Raw genomic sequence first — 22,635 nt, 5'->3', positions numbered from 1 at the left:
CCAATCACACCCTCACCAATCACCACTCACCCTCACTGCTCACCACTCAACCTCACCACTCACGCTCACCCTCACCATTCATCCCTAACTAATCACCACTAACAACCGCCACTCACCCTCCCCACTCACCCTCACCACTCACCCTCACCAATCACCACTCACCACTCCCCCTCACCACTCTCCCCCTCACCACTCTCCCCCTCACCACTCTCCCCCTCACCACTCTCTCCCTCACCACTCTCCCCCTCACCACTCTCCCCCTCACCACTCTCCCCCTCACCACTCTCTCCCTCACCACTCTCTCCCTCACCACTCTCCCCCTCACCACTCTCCCCCTCACCACTCTCCCCCTCACCACTCTCCCCCTCACCACTCTCCCCCTCACCACTCTCCCCCTCACCACTCTCTCCCTCACCACTCTCCCCCTCACCACTCTCCCCCTCACCACTCTCCCCCTCACCACTCTCCCCCTCACCACTCTCACCACTCCCCCTCACCACTCTCCCCCTCACCACTCTCCCCCTCACCACTCTCCCCCTCACCACTCTCACCACTCTCCCCCTCACCACTCTCACCACTCTCCCCACTCTCCCCCTCCTAAAGGAATCTACAACCTTCGATTCGTCCTTTGTGCGATTCAAGGAATCGATTCCTGGCATGTTGGGGGTTTACATTTTGAATGACAGAGTTTTATTTTCATTGATATGTTATGTTTTAATGTTTTCAGGAGTTTTTAATAACATTTTTGCCCCGGTCAACGCCGGATATTTCCCGTTCGTAGCAGTTTATATCGACTTTAACCAACTTATAGTAAACGGGAATCGTCCGAATCTAAAGGAATCTACAACCTTCGATTCCTTTTCGCGATTCAGAGAATCGATTCTTGGCGCGTCGGGTTTAAAAGTAATTACACACTTGTATTTTCATTGGTATGTAATGTTTTAAAGTTTTCAGAAGATTTTAAATGTATTTTCCCCCCGGGCAACGCCGGGTATATCGAGTTTATACCACAAAGTCGTCGCTTGACACGGGTGGGGTGTCGAGGCCTAGTACCGTGCAGAGCCTCTGGCCTTGCCTAGATTGCCTACCCAGCTGAGGCTCCGTACTGGGGCCAATACCCCCCCCCCCGCGCTACAATAATACTGTCTAATCGCTATAATTTTATTATCTACCGACCCTATAATAGTAATTACACACATTGGGGTGGAAGGGGAGTAAAGAGGACGTGAAACTTTGATGAATTTACCTCAGAATCGCGTGTTAATGCGTGCGCATATTTTTAATGGTAATTCAAAATGGCGTCCACCCCGCAGCGAACGCGTCTCTCTCTACCCGTTGCCAGGGGCAACCGCCGTGGTCCGCGCCGGCCGGCAAGAGTAAATAAATAAATAAAGCGTTAAATAAATAAATATAAATCGCACTAAATCGATAATCGGTCCGATTTAAAGTTTAGAGACGAAAAATCGGAAATGCCTAAGTTTACCGCGGGGCCGGGGGCGTGCCCACCTGCAAAATTTAATCTCGCCGAACCCCACGGTCCTAGAGCTAAATCCCCCGGTAGGGAGCGTACGCGGACGGACGGACGGACGGACAAAAAATGAATTATATAGGTTAGATGGCAGGGTTGAGCCTATCTAAAGGACAACCACTATTGACTTCTTCTCAATGTGGCACCAATTTTATTAACCCCGGAAGTCTGAGGGGCTGAGTTAACCCCCCAGTCAGGATTTCAGCTGCTCACAAACCCTCCGATTGTGAGCTGCTCACTGCCATTGAAACTGCGTGGACGAACGCTTATTAGTCTGCCGTTAGAATGCAAGTAACGAAGTCTTAAAAGGCCATCGTAAATAATAAGTCTTGACACTCAGGGAAATCTTTCATCACCACAAAAATTCCAGTGGCTGCGTGGGTGAATGAGGGGGAAGTGCAGCACTGCATTCTACTCGGCAGCACTGAAACACCTGGGCCCTCTGGACCTCTGGGTCCGGCCACTAATTATTTTCAAAGGCTCTAATGACCACCGCATTCCGACATCAGCACTGCAGACCGTGATGATGACAACGATGATGATGTATTTGCTTGCTCAGGAGAGCTTTAACCAAGTCTGACCAAACTCACGTCGTTCCCGTTTGGGCTTTGACCCTTTTGGAACTATGGCTGAATTTCTTGTTGAGAGTTTTATTGGAGTGGGGGAAGGGGGAAATGTTGAGAAAAGTCGCACGCGCACGTACGCACAGGCGCGCGAGGGCAGCCTTGTTGCAGGCACAAGGTCGACGCAAAGTTGCTGCGACGTTTTAACGTGGCAAAGCTGAACATCGTATGTACACCGGGGAAGGTGCTCGTGACCGAGAGGCACTTTTGTTGAACTTGAGATACCTTCCCCGCTTGATGTGCAAGTTGTGCTAACTCGTCATGGGATGGCGTGAGTTTATGTTTGCAGCGCGCGGCCGCCCGGCACTGAAGTTTGTAGTCTGGAGTTTTTAAGTAGAGTGGCGGGAGTTTAGGAATTCCCAGACTGGATAAATATAAATCTCTTAAATTTAGAGTAGCGTCTACATGCTGTCTAGTGTCTGTAAGCGCAGGCCACGCCACCAGCGGAACGCAGGCGCACCTCACATAGTGTTGTGACGAGCATTTTTATAAAATGATCTTTAACAGTAAAATACTCTGTTGTTTTTTTTAATTAAAATATTTCACCAAGAATATCCGTTGAAATAGAAAAATCTAATTTGCAAGCATGACCAGGGTTTTAAGTTTCAAGTTAATTATGTTTATCTAGGTGAGGATTGAAGAGGCCAGGATAGTATCTTTCGCACGTGTTATCTGTGTCACCAAAATGACAAAAGTAAGAACATGAAATAATAAAACCTTACTCAACACGGTTTTATCGAACACGTGTTTTGGCCCTACACGGTTTACCTCAGGAGGTCTGTTTTCCGGAACACGGATGTGATGTTTCGGCTGTACGTGGTTTGACGCTGCTAATATTCTCATCTCGACGTCAACAAGTAGTGAGCGGTCCGCTAGTAATGTACTCGAGATGTTGCGCTGGCCACTTGCACTGTACTGTAGATACTAAGCAGTCTGCTTGCACTGTACTGTAGATACTAAGCAGTCTGCTTGCACTGTACTGTAGATACTAAGCAGTCTGCTTGCACTGTACTGTACATACTAAGCAGTCTGCTTGCACTGTATTGTAGATACTAAGCAGCCCACTTGCACTGTACTGTAGATACTAAGCAGTCTGCTTGCACTGTACTGTAGATACTAATCAGTCTGCTTGCACTGTATTGTAGATACTAAGCAGCCCACTTGCACTGTACTGTAGATACTAAGCAGTCTGCTTGCACTGTACTGTAGATACTAAGCAGACCACTTGCACTGTACTGTAGATACTAAGCAGTCTGCCTGCACTGTACTGTAGATACTAAGCAGACCACTTGCACTGTACTGTAGATACTAAGCAGTCTGCTTGCACTGTACTGTAGATACTAAGCAGCACACTTGCACTGTACTGTAGATACTAAGCAGTCTGCCTGCACTGTACTGTAGATACTAAGCAGACCACTTGCACTGTACTGTAGATACTAAGCAGTCTGCTTGCACTGTACTGTAGATACTAAGCAGACCACTTGCACTGTACTGTAGATACTAAGCAGACCACTTGCACTGTACTGTAGATACTAAGCAGCCCACTTGCACTGTACTGTAGATACTAAGCAGTCTGCTTGCACTGTACTGTAGATACTAAGCAGCACACTTGCACTGTACTGTAGATACTAAGCAGTCTGCCTGCACTGTACTGTAGATACTAAGCAGACCACTTGCACTGTACTGTAGATACTAAGCAGTCTGCTTGCACTGTACTGTAGATACTAAGCAGACCACTTGCACTGTACTGTAGATACTAAGCAGTCTGCTTGCACTGTACTGTAGATACTAATCAGTCTGCTTGCACTGTACTGTAGATACTAAGCAGCACACTTGCACTGTACTGTAGATACTAAGCAGCACACTTGCACTGTACTGTAGATACTAAGCAGACCACTTGCACTGTACTGTAGATACTAAGCAGACCACTTGCACTGTACTGTAGATACTAAGCAGACCACTTGCACTGTACTGTAGATACTAAGCAGTCTGCTTGCACTGTACTGTAGATACTAAGCAGCACACTTGCACTGTACTGTAGATACTAAGCAGTCTGCTTGCACTGTACTGTAGATACTAAGCAGACCACTTGCACTGTACTGTAGATACTAAGCAGTCTGCCTGCACTGTACTGTAGATACTAAGCAGACCACTTGCACTGTACTGTAGATACTAAGCAGACCACTTGCACTGTACTGTAGATACTAAGCAGTCTGCCTGCACTGTACTGTAGATACTAAGCAGACCACTTGCACTGTACTGTAGATACTAAGCAGACCACTTGCACTGTACTGTAGATACTAAGCAGTCTGCTTGCACTGTACTGTAGATACTAAGCAGACCACTTGCACTGTACTGTAGATACTAAGCAGACCACTTGCACTGTACTGTAGATACTAAGCAGTCTGCCTGCACTGTACTGTAGATACTAAGCAGACCACTTGCACTGTACTGTAGATACTAAGCAGACCACTTGCACTACTGTAGATACTAAGCAGTCTGCTTGCACTGTACTGTAGATACTAAGCAGCACACTTGCACTGTACTGTAGATACTAAGCAGTCTGCTTGCACTGTACTGTAGATACTAAGCAGCACACTTGCACTGTACTGTAGATACTAAGCAGACCACTTGCACTGTACTGTAGATACTAAGCAGTCTGCTTGCACTGTATTGTAGATACTAAGCAGACCACTTGCACTGTACTGTAGATACTAAGCAGTCTGCTTGCACTGTACTGTAGATACTAAGCAGCACACTTGCACTGTACTGTAGATACTAAGCAGACCACTTGCACTGTACTGTAGATACTAAGCATCCCACTTGCACTGTACTGTAGATACTAAGCAGTCTGCTTGCACTGTATTGTAGATACTAAGCAGACCACTTGCACTGTACTGTAGATACTAAGCAGTCTGCTTGCACTGTACTGTAGATACTAAGCATCCCACTTGCACTGTACTGTAGATACTAAGCAGTCTGCCTGCACTGTGCAAGATATGCTATGGATGAATATCTCGTCTCATTCTAACTTTTCCACCACTCAGCATCTATATTTGTCCTGGAGAAATCCAATGAGCTATGAAGCTCTTTTTCACACTCATTACGTTATCACTCCATGCGTTGCCTGAAATCCCCCCTCTAACACCCCCACCAACATCACTTTCGCCATCAGCGTTCATCATAAGTAAAAGAAAAACATATTTTCACTCTTTTATTTTGTCCCAATTTTTTTCTATTTATCATGTATGTTACCTGCGTGATTTGTAATAAGAAGAGTGAAATAACGTAGAATTATAAGTTTAACAAAGAGGGACGGGGTGATAATTCATCTTCACCACCATCATCCTTCATCGTCAGTAAATGATGCCAATTTAACTTTCATTCTGTCTTAATATATGTTATTCTATTTACATGTATCATGTGTCTGTTTTGATTTGTATTTGATACCAAGTGGGGGTAAATCATGTAGAATTAGTTACACAAACAGTGAGTGGGGTGATAATATTGGACCCAGGATTGTAATCCTATTTTTCACATGAGGTCTGTTATTTGTTGACTGTGGTTTTTGCCCAAGACGGCATTTTCGAGGAACATTACCCCCCTTCCCCCCAGGAATCGATTAGCACGGTTGACTACGTGTGGTAAGAAAGAAGTTCAACATACATACATTATTGTACAGCAATGAAGCAAATGGATGTATTGGCGGTACACCGGTGCAGCAAAAAACACCGGCCCTGAAATTTTTAGCGACAAATCTATTTATCAGTTTTTAATTGACCCCTTCGCTAAGTTTGATGTGATTCGAAGGTTTATTCAGTCTACTGAGACTTGCTATCAAAGGTCAATATTGACTCTTGATTTGGTTCCGGGGCATGCAATTTTTTGGGCTGACCAGGAGGAGGGCGAGCAGCTGGAGCAGCAGGAGCAGCAGCAGCAGCTTTCTTGCATTGCCTCTCGAGCCTGAGGTGGGACTGGTGGAGCATCATCTTCGCCGTCGTCTTGAACCGCCGATGGATAGTACGGCAAGTAGAGCATTGGGATCGTGTCGTACTCCTTCTGAACGCTTTAGGGTTAGGTTTAAGAACTGTCCGACCAAATCGAGGGCACGAGTCAAAACACGAAGCCAATCGTTGTCAGGCAGGGTGCTATACGGCAACAGACTGTGAAGCTTCGTGTTCAGCTGCTCGCATAACGTTCGTCTTCCGACTGCTTTGACATCACGACAACTGATTTCCACACACCACAACCACCACCCCGCAAGATTTTCTGACCGGAGTTCCGAATTACGGTAAAATAAATAATTACAACAAAAAAAAGTATTCCGCGCACCACTGCTTTACTGCCAATACATTCAAATAGAAATCAGAGAAAAAACATCCAAATAGTATCCAGAGCAAAACAACTGCATGCCGTGGTCACGTACAAGGCCCAGCACCATCGCATATCACAGGACAAGCACTGGCATATGGCGCCCGATCGTCGGCAGCTGTTCAAGTCAGTGGATCTGCACTTGCTCAAAGCTATGGAACAGCGCTGACTTCTTATCCTGACTCGTCCATTTACACACGACGACAACAAATAATCACCTTCGGTATTTTGTGATGTTTTGGTAACTTTTACTTGAATTTTTTGTAAAAGGATATTTCCTAGCCCACATTTGAAACTAGAAATGCGGTTATGTTTGTGCACTGTTGTCAATTTATTTAGTAATGCAATTGTTTTTGTGCTAATTTCTGTTTGGGTGTTTTAGCTGTGATTTCTGTTTTGATATTTTGCTCTGATTTCAATTTGCTTCATTTACGATAATCATTTTATGTTATTGTTTTTCCCGTTTTGGTCACTCAGGTCACTCTTGCAAATGAGAATATTCTCGTCTCTATATTGCTCACCTAGTTAAACAAATTGAGCTTTGTACGGTTGCTTTTTCATCCATTCATATGAGTTGGATCTGTTCCACAAGCAGAGAAAGAAGCTGATTCGTTAATAAGCTCTGATGCATTGATATTATCGGTTAATATTTGTCATGAACGGGTTCAGGTAATGTGTTGGGTGGGAGGGTGGTGCAGCGGTAATACTGTGCCTTACAGAAAGCACTCCTGGGGTTGACTTCCCCGACTCGAACAGCTTTCTGTATGTTCTATGTGGAGTTTGTATTATCTATGTGGAGTTTGTATGCACCGTGTGGAGTTTGTATGTTCTATGTGGAGTTTGTATGTTCTGTGTGGTATTTCTATGTTCTCCACCGGTTCTGCTTGGGTTTCCTCCGGGCTCTCTCTGGTCCCCCCCCCATCGCTAACACACGCACAATGTAATTGCTCTTGGCCAAACATCCCATTTCTGATAATTCCCCATGCAAATTATTCAATTGAGATTATACACAGCAGCAACATCACTCCCGCCTAAAACCCTCCTGAAAGACAGTCTTGAAACTCTTGAGAGGCTTTTTTGGGTTAACGAGCAGCAGCAGAATAATAATAATAGAAATAATGAAAATAAGATCCTGTGTACTCGTTTGGTTTGCGTGTTTTTATGATCCACTGACGTGACCGCGTCGCGCCGGCCGGCCTGGTGATCGGTGCGCGACCGTACAGGGCCCCGCTTGGGGGGCTCTTGGACTCGGGGCAGCTCGAGGGCGAGGGGTGGGGGATCCCGGCTGTTCAGAGCCCCGGCCTATTTATACCCCCCGAGTGTGAATAACGCGCGTCGAAAATACCGCTTTAAAAATACCCAAATGGCGAGTAACAGTTGGCTGTCTGGAATGCTGAGCTATGTGATGGCTGTGTTTGCCAAACGTATTAGCATTTTTACTGTTGAGCAGGCTGCTGGCTGGCTGGTTTGCAGGGCACATTGTGGCTATGTCGCTGAACATTAGTCTAGCACCATTGAGGTCCTGGGGTTTAGTTTGCACAGCCACCCATGGTTAAACCAGGTTCTTCAGCCCCACGAGTTGATGACCTCAGCCTAGAGCTCATCACCCACTCTGTAACCCAGACCTAGAGTCCATCATTCACTCTATAACCCAGAACTAAAGCCCATCACCTACTCTGTAACCCATATTTAGAGACCATCACCCACTCTATAACCCAAACCTAGAGCCCATCACCCACTCTATAACCCAGACCTAGAACTGAACACTGATCTGCTAATCCAGTCCATCAATATATTGTCCATGTGATAACCCTGACTTGGAAGACAATATATAAAGTTCAAAGGGCAAACCTATAGAAATCTCCTTGGAGCCCAAAGTTGAGTAATTTGTGGGCAATCTTTGCATTTTTAAGATTTAGGCCGTGATACCAGTCACGGTGCGAGCGGCATCACGGAGAGACACTCCCTCCTCCTGTCGTTCAAACTCTCCTAACTGCTCGCGCCCTGAATCATGTGAGAATTATCCGACAGGGTTTTCTTTTGGAAATGTTATGTTAAAAAAAAGGTTTGTGGTTTTTTTAAGGACGTTAGTTTTTACACCCGGAAAGCCGTACGGACAACTTTGGTGGCTCGCGATGGCCGTGTTAGAGGGCTGCACTGGCACTGCCGAGACCACCTGGGTTTGAGTGTAGGCCCAGTCCACAGGACTCCGACTCAGATTCTCGTGCGGTGTAGCGAATTTTTTGGTGTGGTTGGTGAATCAAACTCGGATGATGTGCATTATAATTTTGTACATAGTTTCCCGCACCTTCGATTATCACGATGCAGGAGGTGGTATAGCAAGTAGATTGTGGATTTCTCTGTGCATGTTTTTAGCGCTGCCCTGCTCTCCTACCATTCACGTTATTAGTACAAAAACACTCAAAGCCTTCCTGTGTAAATGTAGAAGTTAGGCTTCGAACAGTTCCTCCCGATTGGGATGGCATGAATCAAAAATCACCATCCCCAATTGGCAGGTAAATGTCCAACTTGCAGGCCAGGTGCTGATTCACCTCATTCCACGCAGGGACAGTTGCCACTGGGGGTGCCCTTTTAGATACTTGAAATTATATGAAATATGAGGTGCTTATTGTGCAAAGCACTCTGAAAAAGTATATTTTTATTCTTTTTCCAATGTGATGAGTGTATCAATCAGCCTCTAGTAGCAGCATTGGTCACATGAACCCAATTACATACAACAAATACGCATTCAACACAATTGGTGCCTACACGCAGTCTTATGCATTCAAGGACAGCATATGCAAAAACAAAAGCCACCATTTGCCACTAAGTGACAGTGATGTAACTTAGTGGTGTTATGGGTTGACCAACTGAGATGATTGACAGATGCACTGCCTGTGCTCTCCCGCTCTTTGTTGTTGTTGGAGGGTGACTGCCTCCAAGTGCCAAGCAGCATCCTTCACTATCCTCCTCCTCTACATGCGATATTTGAGGATTTGGAGCTGGTTATAGATGCTGATGACTTACCTGTGGTGTCAAGAGTGTACACGCACACATGCACGCACTCACGTGCGCGTACTCACATGCCCCACCATTGCGTCCGTGTGCACAGGGGAGCGGAGGTGAATGGGCAGAGCCGCCATGCCTCTGAATAAAAAGCTGGAGGTGTCGTCGGGGACCTTGGTATCCAGCGCACTGCCCCGAGGTTACCTGGGCTCTGCCGCGCTGCCGCCCGGCGCCTTCCTCCCCGATGGCGGCGCATGTGGATTCCCGCCCCCGGGTGGTGGCGGCGGCGGAGGCGGCGGCGGGGGAGGTGGCCTGCTGTCGGCGCGCGCCGCCCGCCTCTCGGGGGCCCTGGGCCCCGGCTACCACCTGGGCCACCTTCCCTTCGGCATCGGCGTCTCGAGCGCCGCCGCGGCCGCCGCCGCCGCCGGTTACCTCATCGACGGCCTCAACCTGTGCTACCCGAGCGGCACTGGCATGGGCGGCGGAGCCGGCGTACTGATGAGCGGGTTGGCAGTGCCGTGCCCGCTGGGCGGCGTCCTGGCGGTGGGCGCGCACGCGCACGCCCACGCGCGGGCGCGCGGCGGCGACGAGGTGCGACCACGAGACTCTCCTGCGGCACGAGCGCTCTCCTCCTCGCCGATGCGCTCCCCCTCGTCGTCCTCATCCGCCTCCTCCGCCTCTTCCTCCTCCTCTTCCCTGTTGCTGTCGGCCACGTCGCCGCCCGCATCGTCGTCGTCGCACAAACCGCCACACCACTCGCGCGGATGTGACGCGCTCAGCCGCAGCTTCCCGGGAGGGTCGCTGTCGCGGGCGCTGCGCGAGGCGCGTCAGGGAGCCCCGGGCCGCCGTCTCGGCACCGCCGCCATCGTCCTGGACGAGCCCTCATGGCTTTCCACCGACGACGAACTCGGCGATGCCTACTTGGTGGCGCGGGGATTGAGCCGCAGCTTCCCAGGCGGTGAGCTGGCGGGGGCGCTCCGCCTGGTGCGCTCAGGGGAGGGGCCGGGCGATGACGCGGGGACTCCCGCACTACCCCCACCACCGCCCCCTCCGCCGCACCCCAGCGAGACGCGGCTCCGCGCTGCGGAGCTGCGGGCTCCGCGTGACCGAACGGCATCGTCTTCGGACGGCGCCGCCGCTGACGCGGGCCTCAGCTGGAGCTACCCTGAGAGCAGCCTGTCGAAAGCGCTGCGGGAGGCGCGTCAGGCCGACGCCGAGGAGCCGTTTGGCAGCGGTGGTGGCGACGCGAGCGCCCTGAGCTGGAGCTACCCCAGCGGAGTGTTGTCGCGCACTTTGCACGAGGTTTGCGGAGAGAGGCGTGGCGGCGGTGGCGGCGGCAGCGCTCACACCCCTGTGGCCGGCGTGCATTCTGCGGTGCCTCCTGCCCCGGGCTCGCCGGAACGAGGGCAGACGCGGCGTCGCGGCTCAGGGGCGGCAACGCGGGGGCCTGGGAGGGCGCGCGGCGGCCGAGGGGGCGTCGGCGGTCATGCATCAGGGGGCAGCTCAGCTCGTGCCACCAGCGCGGGCGCCGGCGGGGGTCTGAGCAGGAGCTATCCTGGCAGCACACTGTCCAAGGCGCTGCAGCATGCGCGAGGCTCCGGCGGCGGCCAGGGTCTGTGCGCCAGCACGGGTAGCCTGCCGTCGGCCACAGGGGGCGGGCGCGGGAGCCGGGGCGGGCGGCACGGGGGCGGAGCGTCAGTGTCCACGGCGGCGCCGGGCGGCGGCGGTGGAGGCCTCGAGAGCGAGGATGAGGAGCTCACCAACCTGGACTGGCTCCACGAGAGCAAGAACCTTCTGCGCTCGCTGAGCCTGGTGGGTGGTGCGGGCTCTGGCGGGGGAGGCGGTGTGACCGGTGGGTGTGGCGGGGGCCTCCTGCTGCGTTCGCTAAGTCCGCTGCGCGACGCCAGCGCTGGCGGCTCGGGATCCACGCCGCCGCCGCTGCTGCCGTCGTTCCCCGGGTCGCCGGAGCACGGCCACGGCGGGGGCGCCGGCTCGGGCGGGGGTGGGAAGCCCCCCTACTCTTTCAGCTGCCTCATCTTCCTGGCCATCGAGTGCTCGGCCGGCAAGCGACTGCCCGTGCGCGACATCTACAACTGGATACTGGAGAACTTCCCGTACTTTGCGAGTGCACCTACGGGCTGGAAGAACTCCGTGCGACACAACCTTTCGCTCAACAAGTGCTTCCGCCGGGTGGAGAAGGATCGCAGCCAGGTGAGGTGTCCCCACACGCAGGGCTCCCTGCTGCTGCACACAAGTCAAAGGTCCCCAGTTTAGCTTTTAGCAGACTGTTGGGGCAAGTACTGTTAGCGAGCAGCACTTTTAAATCTAGATTGAAAACTAATTTCTTTAGAACTGCTTTTTATGTTTAGCTTCTTGTCCTTCCCCCGCACCTCCAATTAGCACGGTTGGCTACATACATTGTGAAATAAGTTCAACAAACATACAAATATCCCTATGAAGGCCTTCACAGCACACGAGGAGGTAGGTGGCCAAGACCGTGCCCGGCCACCTACCTTTGTCTCCCCAGTGCTCATGTTTACACACAGCAACGGGTACTCATAGACAGCTTAGGGGAGGCTTAGGAGTGGTTCAGATAATCGACACCGGTGTTGGGTGAGAGCAGCAATTGAACTTGGGTCGCCAGGTCCTTAGCGCAGTGCATTAACCGCTACACTACCACTCTCCGCACTATGCACATGCACACCAAGATACACCTAGGCAGCCTTGTACTGAGACACAACAGTCCTTTATAGCACAGCACGCCCTACAGCGTGACGGGCTCACGTATGTAGGTGGAGACCCAAATTTTAACGGAGATGCTTTCAGAAGTATTTACGAACAAATAAGCATACAGGTTCACAGAAACACGGATGACATCACTCACATCCACAATGCACACAGCTTGATACACTTGCATACATGCAAGACACCCTTAACTTCAAGTGCACAAACAGGTCTCCCTCTCAATGGGCTCTGACCTGGCTCCAAGTACAGATTATTGATTTATCGACTCTTAACACACCCAGGCGGCATAAGCGCTCTTAAACTGTACGCCCTGACACACATGCAGCTGAACGTGCGTGCGCACACAGACGCACGCGCGTGTGCACACGCACACCCTCCCACCCCCATTTGATGCGAACATGTGACGCGGTGTGCGATAAGCCTTTTTCCAACTACTGTAGATAAATGGGGTCTCGAGTCGGCGTTGGGAGCGGGGGGCACAGTAAACGTTGAGCACGACCTCTTACCCAGGCGTCCTTTTAAACATCACCTGCCCACAAGCGGTCTATCCCGCGCAGCTCCTGGGCGCTCCTCAACCACAGACGTCACCCCCGCCGTTTAACCCTAATCGGATATCACCATTTTTTCTAGGTGACCTGATTGTCCCAGAGCCCTCTTGAATCTTCACTGCCGAGTCGAGTGAATTTACTGTCGACACGGTTAAATTATTCCTGGGGACTTGGGGTAATTTGTTTTCTCGTGCGGAATAAGGATCGCCATTGTTATCTTCATCCTTTACTGGTCGCCACCACCGATGCAGTGTTACGAATAACACTTGGCAATGTATCGGACCTTTGTAACATATTGCAGATAAGGCTTTTTGAGTCTTTGTGCCCTCCCGGACTATCACCACAATTGCCCGCCCCCTACCCATAAGTCTCACTTTTTTGTCTTCACCTTAAGGGTGAGATGCAGCTAGGGCTAGCGCGATCATAGTTTGATGTTCAAAGTTTAGATTGTTGTTTTGTTGGTGCAATCGAGCAAGAAACGGTTTGTGTCTACCTTGTCTCATCTTTCACTTCGTTCTTTAAGTGTGCCCATTTTTTTTATCTGCGTGGATATTTTCGCAAAATTGTATGGTTAGCGTTCCGGCATAATTAATGAACTAATTAATGTAAACATCACAGTTCATTGTGAACTATTTTACCTTCTAATATGTGGCTGTGAAGAGCCGCCGTTCCAAGCGGCTGAGGCCCGTGCAGTAGCGGAACGCACCACAGAGAAGCGCACATGAGCAGAGCAGCCCAGAGCACGACTCGGGCTGGGATCGCGCCGCTCATACTCCATTCTTTGTGCACCTGGTGGCCACCGTCAGACTGCCCCCCACCCCCCCTTTTGTTTATTTCCTCGCGTAGAGGCACGTTTTTGCCCCCATTTTATTCTGGCTTGGTTGCCCCTCCATCTCTTCGTAACAGTGGAGTCTGGCGGTGGCTGCCGATGAAAACCCGGCTTTACGTCAGGACGGTAGTCCCTTGGTTAACGTTTTTAATCCTTTCCACGAAAACTACTGCTCACTGAACGAACTGTTAATCGAATTCACTTGTAATTTTAAAAATAAGTAAAAATCACTGGGTCTGCTCGAGAGCTGTTTCCACTGCCAAAACATAAAACGTGATTCTAGATTTGAAGCTTTCGTGACTGCAAGGATTCATATTCTTAGGTTTTTTCGGTAAAGTCACTTTACCGAAAAAACCTAAGAATATAAAACGTGATGTCAACAAAGCCGCTCACAAATGGGCTTCGCTGATTGGCTGAGGGCGTGGCTCAGCCCCACTTACGAGTGCTCGGATTGGCCAAAATTGGTGCCCGCGTGCATAACGTAAATGTACCGTTAATCTGTTAACCTTTGTGAAAACCATGGAGGTACTATGGGAGGCGAAACGTTAACTGAAAAAACCATGACTGTAGGCTAGTTTTTGCTTGAGCCACGGTCAGATGAGCAGAGCCGCGCTGCGTTGGCCCTGCTTGGCAGTCGACGTCATGACCTGGGCCAGTGGGACAGCGGTCCCGCGGACAGGGGCGCAGCTGAACTCAGGGCCCACCACAATGGGCAGGGAGCTATCAGGCGTGCTGGGTCACGTCCCTATGGTGCGTGTAGCTGCGGATAAGGCTCAAGCCGCTCACGTCAACTACCGGCAGCGGAAAAAAAACACATTTGTGGTGGATGTGTTTGTCAGCGTCCCTGACCAACCTTCCAGGAACAAGGACACCATCGCAGAAGCATCACCCCTTCAAGGAGAAGAAGAGGACGAGGACACGGACTTAACGTGAGTCTTGTCTGCAACTCCACTGCATATTCTACGTGGGCAAGGACGTCCTCATCGCAGGAGCAACAGCAGCAGCAACAGCAGGGCAGTTCTGCCACGGCAGCCACTGAGACCCCGATAGTCTTGACCAGCCATCTAAGGCTGTTGCCTCAAACCCCACATTTTTCTAGGGCAGTGCTTACCTCGGGAAGACGAGGACGTATTCCCAGAACCGGTCTGACTTTGCGTCGACCAGCAATCCCCCTGTTGCTGCTGATCTGAGACTACAACATGGTGCAGCGGGAATGTCAGTCTGAAGATGATGATGATGATAACGTCGTCGTCCTGGGAATTATTCATCGACGTGTCTGCTTGTGCCCACGCGCTTTTTACAGGTCAGAGGTCTGTGTCACACAACCAGCGTTTCACTACGGAAGTGTCCACTTTTGAAGACGACATCATCATCGAGGGGGAATGAGTAATTCCCAGGAACCCTGGATACAGCTGGATAATGGGTGCTTTCATGTAAGAAGCCGCAAGAGAAGAGCAGAACAGAGGAAATCCACGTCGAAAAAGACCGAACACTTGATGTAACTTGTCATCGGCGGAGTTGTCCTTGGATCAGGATTCATCGGACGAGGAGAAAGCAAAAAAAAAAGATTTTTCCGCAAGATGTCTTGTGCTCGCTGGGATGTAAAATCAGGCACAAGCTCAAGCACCCGGAACCGTTCCTCTCGAAAAATCTGCCGGCAAAATCTGCCAGCAAAGAATCTAAAAACTCTTCCAGTTCCCGAGTGGAAGAGTTTTTGGGCGACACTAGCGCAGACAACGCACAGCCTCGATGGTCGTCGTTATGCACAGGATATTGCCACATGTGGATGCGGCCATGGTAGTGACGGAGCTCCCAGACCATCCTGCTCGATGGGAGGAAAGCTTCCAGGCTGTGCTGGATGCTAAGAAAAGGGCATCGGATATAGAATTCAAGAAAGGGCATTGCACGCCACAGCTTCTGCCATACGCATCACAATATATGTGACGTTCGCAGCCAAGTTCACCGTGGAGTCACAAGAGACTCAAGCCCATCACATAAGAAGACCCAGGAGTTTCATCAGGGCCTATCTTGACATCCGGGATATAGCCATGTTCTTTCTTTGATGCAGGAAGAGACCTGCTCGACGGTCCATCGCAGATGGTGGCTGCAGCCATTGTGGGCCGAAGGGTGATGTGGCAGAATGGGGGCAAAACTGACCCTCAGCTCAAGGAAGGGGTGGTCTTGTGGACTCTACCCTTTGCAAAGGGGTAGATCCTCTTCAACAACGAACTGCCTGAACAACTCAAGGCGGACAACGAAAAGAAAGCATAGTTGTGCAAATCCCGTTTTGTTTGCTGTGGCCCTCAGGTCGCCAATCTCTGTTTTAGAGAGGGAAGCTTGCTTCGAAGCTGGGCCTACAAGTCTGTTTTTCCGGAGGTAAGGCGAAGGATAAGCCAAAATAACCACAGTACCGGGCTGATGCTGCCGCATTTGCAGACAGGCATCAGCAGCACTGACGGAACCAAGGAGAGCGCACGTCCCGCTTATCTCTTGCGTACATAGGGGGGCCACCGAGCACTATTGATGCCGGCGTGGACACGCACGATAACGGATTTGTGAGTCCGAGCTGTTGTGGGCTACAAGCTTAATTTCAAGGAGCATCCGCTGTTCATTGAGTTCAAGCCTTCACTTCCACCAGAGGGAAATCTGCAGAAGGGCCTCCCACTGCCTGACACTGTCGAATTGTATTCTCTAGACCGATGCGAGTGTGTGGGGGTGGGGAGCACAACTCCAGGGCATACTTCTCTAGGGCGTGTGGCCGAGGCACACAGAGGGGAGCATCAGGCTACCAGAGCTCAGAGCAGTGCATTTCGCACTCCCATAACTTTCAGACCAAGGTCCGTGAGAATCGAATTATCATTCACTGCAACGGCATGACAGAGGTGGCGATGGTCAATCGCCAAGGCTCCCCCAAGCTTTTTCTTTCTAATGATGGAGACTTGGGATGTCTTCTCTTGGGCAGAGTCACAGCATCTGTCCCTGAAGGCTTGTCACCTGGCAGGGGTTTGAAAACGTGGTCGCAAAGTGTGTTAATTTGATAGTGTCTTGATCCGGGGAAGAGGGCTCTGCACTCCGAGGTATTCGAGCAGGTGCGATGCCCGGTTCGGACGGTTCATCACAGACCTCTTCACGTCCGAGACCGATCACCATTTTCTACGGTTTTGCACCGAGTTATGCTGTCCTAGGGTCTGGTGGCAACATCGTGTGGGCCAGGACTGTTGGATGTCATCTCTGCAAGGCGGAGGATCTGGAGGTCGCTACACTCGTTTGTCAGGCGTTTGGACTTGGACACCTTGGCTTCGCAATACGTTGTCTTCGGTAGAGCAGTGTTGTCTGCTGCAATTCAACGAAGTGGCCTGTCCCCTCCTCCAGGTACCAGCTCCGGTATGTTTGCTAAACGTTGTGGCAATGGATTGGTGGCAGGCTGTATAGGACAAAGAAAACATTGTGTTTTTTACCTCGGTAACAAATTTATTATATCAAATCTGCACTGCCAGTCACTGGTCTCCCACCCAGCCACCACTACACAAATGGCTCCTCCTTGCAATCACTGGTAGAGGCTGTCGGAGTTCATCTTTTGAAGTACAGGTAAGTGACCCGTATGTTCTTTCTCTTCATGTCCTTACGCTCCTTTTCAGTGTCCTTACACTTTCAATTTGAGGAGTCTCCACTACTTGTTCTGTTCAGTGTCAGACTTCTCCCTTCACCCCCTATTTAAAACTAAACTTTTTTAATTTTACCAAGTAAGGCCCACTGAGCTATGTAGCTTTTTTTATCAGAAGTGACCTGGCCACAAATGGTAGCTCAACGAAGTGGCTTTTCACGCGGAAATTTATAAGAGCCAACTGTTAAGCGCACATTTCAAAATGTGGAGGAAAAACCGGAGGATCCAGAGAAAAATACACGCCACCATGGGGAGCACACACAAACTCCAAATATACAGGCGTCAGGGTCGGCATCGAATCCGCAACCTCCTGCATACCAGGCGAGGTAGTTAACATCTCGCCGCCATGGTGCCCCTCTTCTCCACATGGTCTCGGTTGTGTCCGTGGGAAGAGGGTATCACGTTCTATGCGCTCCCCCTGTCATAAGGTAGCTTTGCTATCAGTGGTGAGGCTTATGGGTACGGGGCGAGGAAGTGTCATCATGGCTAGTGCATGCAAGTGCTCGTCCTCAAAACCTTAAGTGCCATGTGGTGACGCAATCCGGGGGAAATTTCCTAATCTTATTAGTAACATTGGGCTGGTGGCCAGCAGTATTGACCAGAGAAACACATTTTTACCAAGGTACTTAACCTCATGATTAGTCTGCTGATTCGACCACCACCAGGCCTAAACAATGTGCAAGTGCATTCCGCGCTGCGTTGCGATGATCGCAGGGATGGTGCTACGAGCACGACTGTTCTTACAGTTAAATTTCTATTTAAAGCTTTCGTGACTGCAGGGATTCATCTTCTTGGTTCTTTCGGTAAAGTCACGTAGAATGGAAATAATAAAATAATAAAAAATAAAACATAATAAAATAATTCTCACGACGTTTCGGCCACAACGCAAGTAGCCGTCCTCAGGTGGAGAACAGGTCTGTCGACTTTACCGAAAGAACCAAGAAGATGTTCTTACAGTTCTTGTGCCGAATCGACCTCAATCCAATGACTCCCCAGGTTAAGAGACTGCCTCGCTACAGTCCCTTAATCACCATTGACAGACCATATCACCACTATCGCTGTGTTATTTCTTCTTCCACGGTTATTGATCTCATTTCAGAGCTGTTGAATCTCACTCTTCCAGCAGCAGAAGAAGCAGCATCAACTCTTAAACAGCACACGACTTTTCCTACAGCTTAGAATCCATAACATTTTCAAAACACGTGTTGTTATACAGAGGGATATTTCCCGATCTAATGTTGATGATGGAGACCATGCCGGAATGCTGAGGATCTTTAGGCTCTGTGTCTGGCCGGGCGGTACAGCGCTGTTAGCGTGCGACCGACAAATGCAATCAGACGGAAAGAAGGCTGTGTGAGTTAATTTTCTAAGCTGATGGCAAATTAATACCACTTGTCCAGTGGAGAGACTGACCGTTGACATAAGAATGTGGAATTTCCACCACTGACTCAGTCCTGCCAATGGAGACGAGCCACGCTCAACATTCACTTAGACAGAGATTCTAATAACGAACTCGCTGACCGATCTTTGACGGGATCTTCACAGAGTTTCATCTTCTTGGTTCTTTCGGTAAAGTCACGTATTATTTTATTACTTCCCTTCTACGTGACTTTACCGAAAGAACCAAGAAGATGAATCCCTGCAGTCACGAAAGCTTTAAATCGAAACTTCACAGAGTTGACTTACAGACCAAACTCTGCTGAGTTTCTATAGACTACAGATGGAGTAACTGGGGTTTCAGGCCATGCAGGCAGAGCTGCTTATAATGGGATCTGTATACACTCTAATATACGAATAACAAAAGTCCCATTATAACTCCAGCAACGTAAGTCATCCTTTTAAACAAGATAATGAGTCGCAGTTGTCCCTTACACAATCAAATAAACGAGCATTGATGTATTGATTTTTGGTGCGATGGTGCTTACTCAGTTACATGGGATATTGATTCATTCTCGAATGGCCTAACAGGCGAAAATGCAGAGATGAGCTCTGCTGTGGCTGGCTCAGAGAAACCAAATAAGCCCACGAATTTAAATGTTTGTTCATTTTACATGTTTACCACTCCATTCACTGAAACTGAAAACGCCGGAGACTCGAGTGAACAACGTCTCGCTTACTTTCAAGCGACTTGATTTACAACCAACGGAGACCACGTGTTGCCCTTGTGTCTGCGCGTTGCCCGCGTGTCGCGCGTTGCTCATGTGTCTGTGCGTTGCCCGTGTATCTGTGCGTTGCTCATGTGTCTTTGCATTGCCCGTGTGTCTGTGCGTTGCCCGTGTGTCTGCTTGTTTCGCCGTGTGTCGCACGTGAGTGTGGTATACTGTTAGTGACAGGGCCTAGCGGCCGCACATTCACCACTCGTTGGGAGAGGTTGCGGATTGGAAACGGCTCGCGGGGCTGCCCTGGTTAATCCTGGCAGGCGTGTGAACAATAAAATACAAAGCCGTTTGCTTTCACAGTCGATGTTAAAGGTTCCTTGAGGTCATTCAAAAGGAGGCCATTGTGTGTCGGCATCATGGTCCAAATAAAAAAAATTACATTGTGAATTGTTCAAATGAGATTACACGTAGTAATAATAATGATTTGTATTTGATATAGTGCCCTATACTCCGGGTTATGTTGGTAACATTGCTGCCTACTGGCAGATTCTATCCGTTTGTGAAACACAACACCTTTGTGATAACGCTGTGCTATAAGAATGGCACGAATATCTAATGTCCTAATTATTATCATTTTCATTGCCCTCTCCCAGGTCCCCTCCACTGTCCTACTATCTCATTCCCTCCCTACTGTCTCCTTTGCTCGCAACCTCGGTGTCATCGTCAACTCCTGCCTCTCCAACCGCATCTCTGCCACTTTCACCAATTCAATGTTCGTAAAATTCGTCTTCTCGTCTCATTATCTGCTGCTAAACTCCCGGTTCACTTCCTCGTTTCACTCAGTTTGACTGTTGCAATTCTCTACTTCTCAGGCTTCCTGCCTACACATTCACTCCACTCCAACAGCAGACACAAATTACCTCGGCCCACGGATTTTAACCTCCCCCAGACTTCTGCTCTACTCTCCCAACTCCACTGGCTCCCTGTCTACAAACCACTGTCCATTTAAATTTCTCCCTAAAATCTATAAATCCCTACATGGTCTTGCTATAACCCTATCTTGCTTTCTCTCATATCTCACGACTCTGTCCCATCCCGTCCTCTACGCTCCCAGTCTACACCGTCCCTCTCTGCGCCTCCCTCGCCCTGCTGCGCCCAGTCTCGCTCTCATTCCGTCTCCCAACTCCCACTGCAGCGCACAGAGCAATCATCTTCACTAACCTGCTTCCCTTCCTCCCTTAAAACAACCCCTATCTCTTCTCCCTTGCCTGTCCTACTGCTACGTCCTACCCCGGCCCCCCAGCTATGACCAGACCTATCACTACCCCTATCACTACCCCTATCACTACCCGTATCACTAACCTAACCCCTATCACTACCACTACCCCAACCCCTATCATTACCCCAACCCCTATCACTACCCCAACCGCTATCACTAACCCTACCACTACCTCAACCCCTATCACTACCCCTATCACTACCCCTTACCCCTATCACTATCTCAACCCCTACCACTACCCCAACCCCTAATACTACCCCTAGCACTAGCCCTACCACTACCCCAACCCCTATTACTACCCCTACCCATATCACTACTTCAACCCCTATCATTACCACTACCCTAACCTCTATCACTACCCCTATCACTACCCCAACTCCTATCATTCCCCCACCACTACCCCAACCCCTATCACTAGCCCTACCACTACCCCAACCCCTATTACTATCCCTACCCATATCACTACTTCAACCCCTATCATTACCACTACCCTAACCTCTATCACTACCCCTATCACTACCCCAACTCCTATCATTCCCCCACCACTACCCCAACCCCTATCACTACCCCTAGCACTAGCCCTACCACTACCCCAACCCCTATTACTACCCCTACCCATATCACTACTTCAACCCCTATCATTACCACTACCCTAACCTCTATCACTACCCCTATCACTACCCCAACCCCTATCACTACCACTACCCAAACCCCTATCACTACCCCAACCCCTATCACTACCCCAAACCCTATCACTACCACTACCCCAACCCCTATCACTACCCCTACCACTACCCAAACCCTAACACTACCCCTATCACTACACCTACCACTACTCAAACCCCTATCACTACCACTTCCCAAACCCCTATCACTACCACTACCCCAACCCCTATCACTGCCCTTACCACTAGCCCTACCACTGCCCCAACCCCTATAACTACCCCTATCACTACTTCAACCCCTATCATTACCACTGCCCCAACCTCTATCACTACCCCTACCACTACCCAACCCTTATCACTACCACTACCCCTATCACTACACCTACCACTACCCCAACCCCCATCACTAGCCCTACCGTTACCCCAATCCCAATAACTACCCCTACCACTACCCAAACCCCTATCACTACCGCTACCACTACCCCAACCCCTATCACTACCCCTATCACTACCACTACCCCTATAACTACCACTACCCCAACCCCAATCACTACCCCTATCACTACCCCAGCCCCTATCACTACCACTACCCCAATCCCTATCACTACCACTACCCCAACCTCTATCACTACCCCTAGCACTACCCCTACCACTCCCCCAACCCCATATCACTACCCCTACCACTACCCCAACCCCTATTACTACCCCTACCTCTACCCCAGCCCCTATCACTACCACTACCCCAACCCTTCCTTAACCACTCCCACCTGGTCTCCTGTCACAATAACTTCACCACCACTACTTCTAATAAAAGCCCCACTCTTTATCTCAACCACTATCATTTAATGTATATTTTTCTGATTGCTGCAAAGCGCCTTGGAATAAGATGCTACATAAATGTAGATAAAAAAAATAAGATTTTATTGTTAGTTACAGCATTGTCTGTGGAGATCGGTGGTATAATGCTTAGCTCTACACCACTCTTGATGTGGTTGATTGAGAGAGAAGCGTGCTGTTTACTGTCGCCTATGTCACTGCGTTTGCTGACATTGTTAGATATTTCAGTCATGGTTTAGTGGTAATTTATTGGATGGAGGGGTTACCAGCCCCTCGCACGCATCCAGAGCCCCCATATAGTCACTGTGGTAGTCACAGACGCCATGAGGGTAAAGGCCAATCGGAATTGGCCCTCCCCCCCACAGCACTGTCCACGACAGCGTTGCCCATCCGGCACCGCGAGGAGGTAGGGGGTTGTTTTGCCAGACAAAGTCAGTCGAC

At 49.9% G+C, this 22,635-nt stretch overlaps 1 protein-coding gene across 22 annotated transcripts in view; it reads left to right on the top strand.

Annotated features, from left to right (window-relative positions):
• Positions 1-22,635, top strand: part of LOC133342210 (spidroin-1-like) — a 194,649-nt gene that overhangs the window by 90,709 nt on the left and 81,305 nt on the right. For 15 of the 22 annotated variants that reach the window (XM_061551196.1, XM_061551201.1, XM_061551202.1 and 12 more), the window contains 3 exons: positions 6,050-6,176; positions 9,635-11,739; positions 14,511-14,579. In XM_061551196.1, coding sequence (XP_061407180.1) covers positions 9,649-11,739; positions 14,511-14,579 — 2,160 coding nt within the window. In that variant the 5' untranslated portion in view covers positions 6,050-6,176; positions 9,635-9,648. Of the gene's footprint in view, positions 1-6,049; positions 6,177-9,634; positions 11,740-14,489; positions 14,580-14,953; positions 17,965-22,635 lie in introns of those variants that run through there. The other 7 variants (XM_061551195.1, XM_061551192.1, XM_061551194.1 and 4 more) reach the window with 4 other exon arrangements.

The sequence above is a fragment of the Lethenteron reissneri genome, chromosome 14 (assembly GCF_015708825.2).
Source record: "Lethenteron reissneri isolate LAM-NWPU_2019-01 chromosome 14, ASM1570882v1, whole genome shotgun sequence".
Lineage (NCBI taxonomy): Eukaryota > Metazoa > Chordata > Hyperoartia > Petromyzontiformes > Petromyzontidae > Lethenteron > Lethenteron reissneri.
This window is presented reverse-complemented; position numbering and strand designations above follow the sequence as displayed.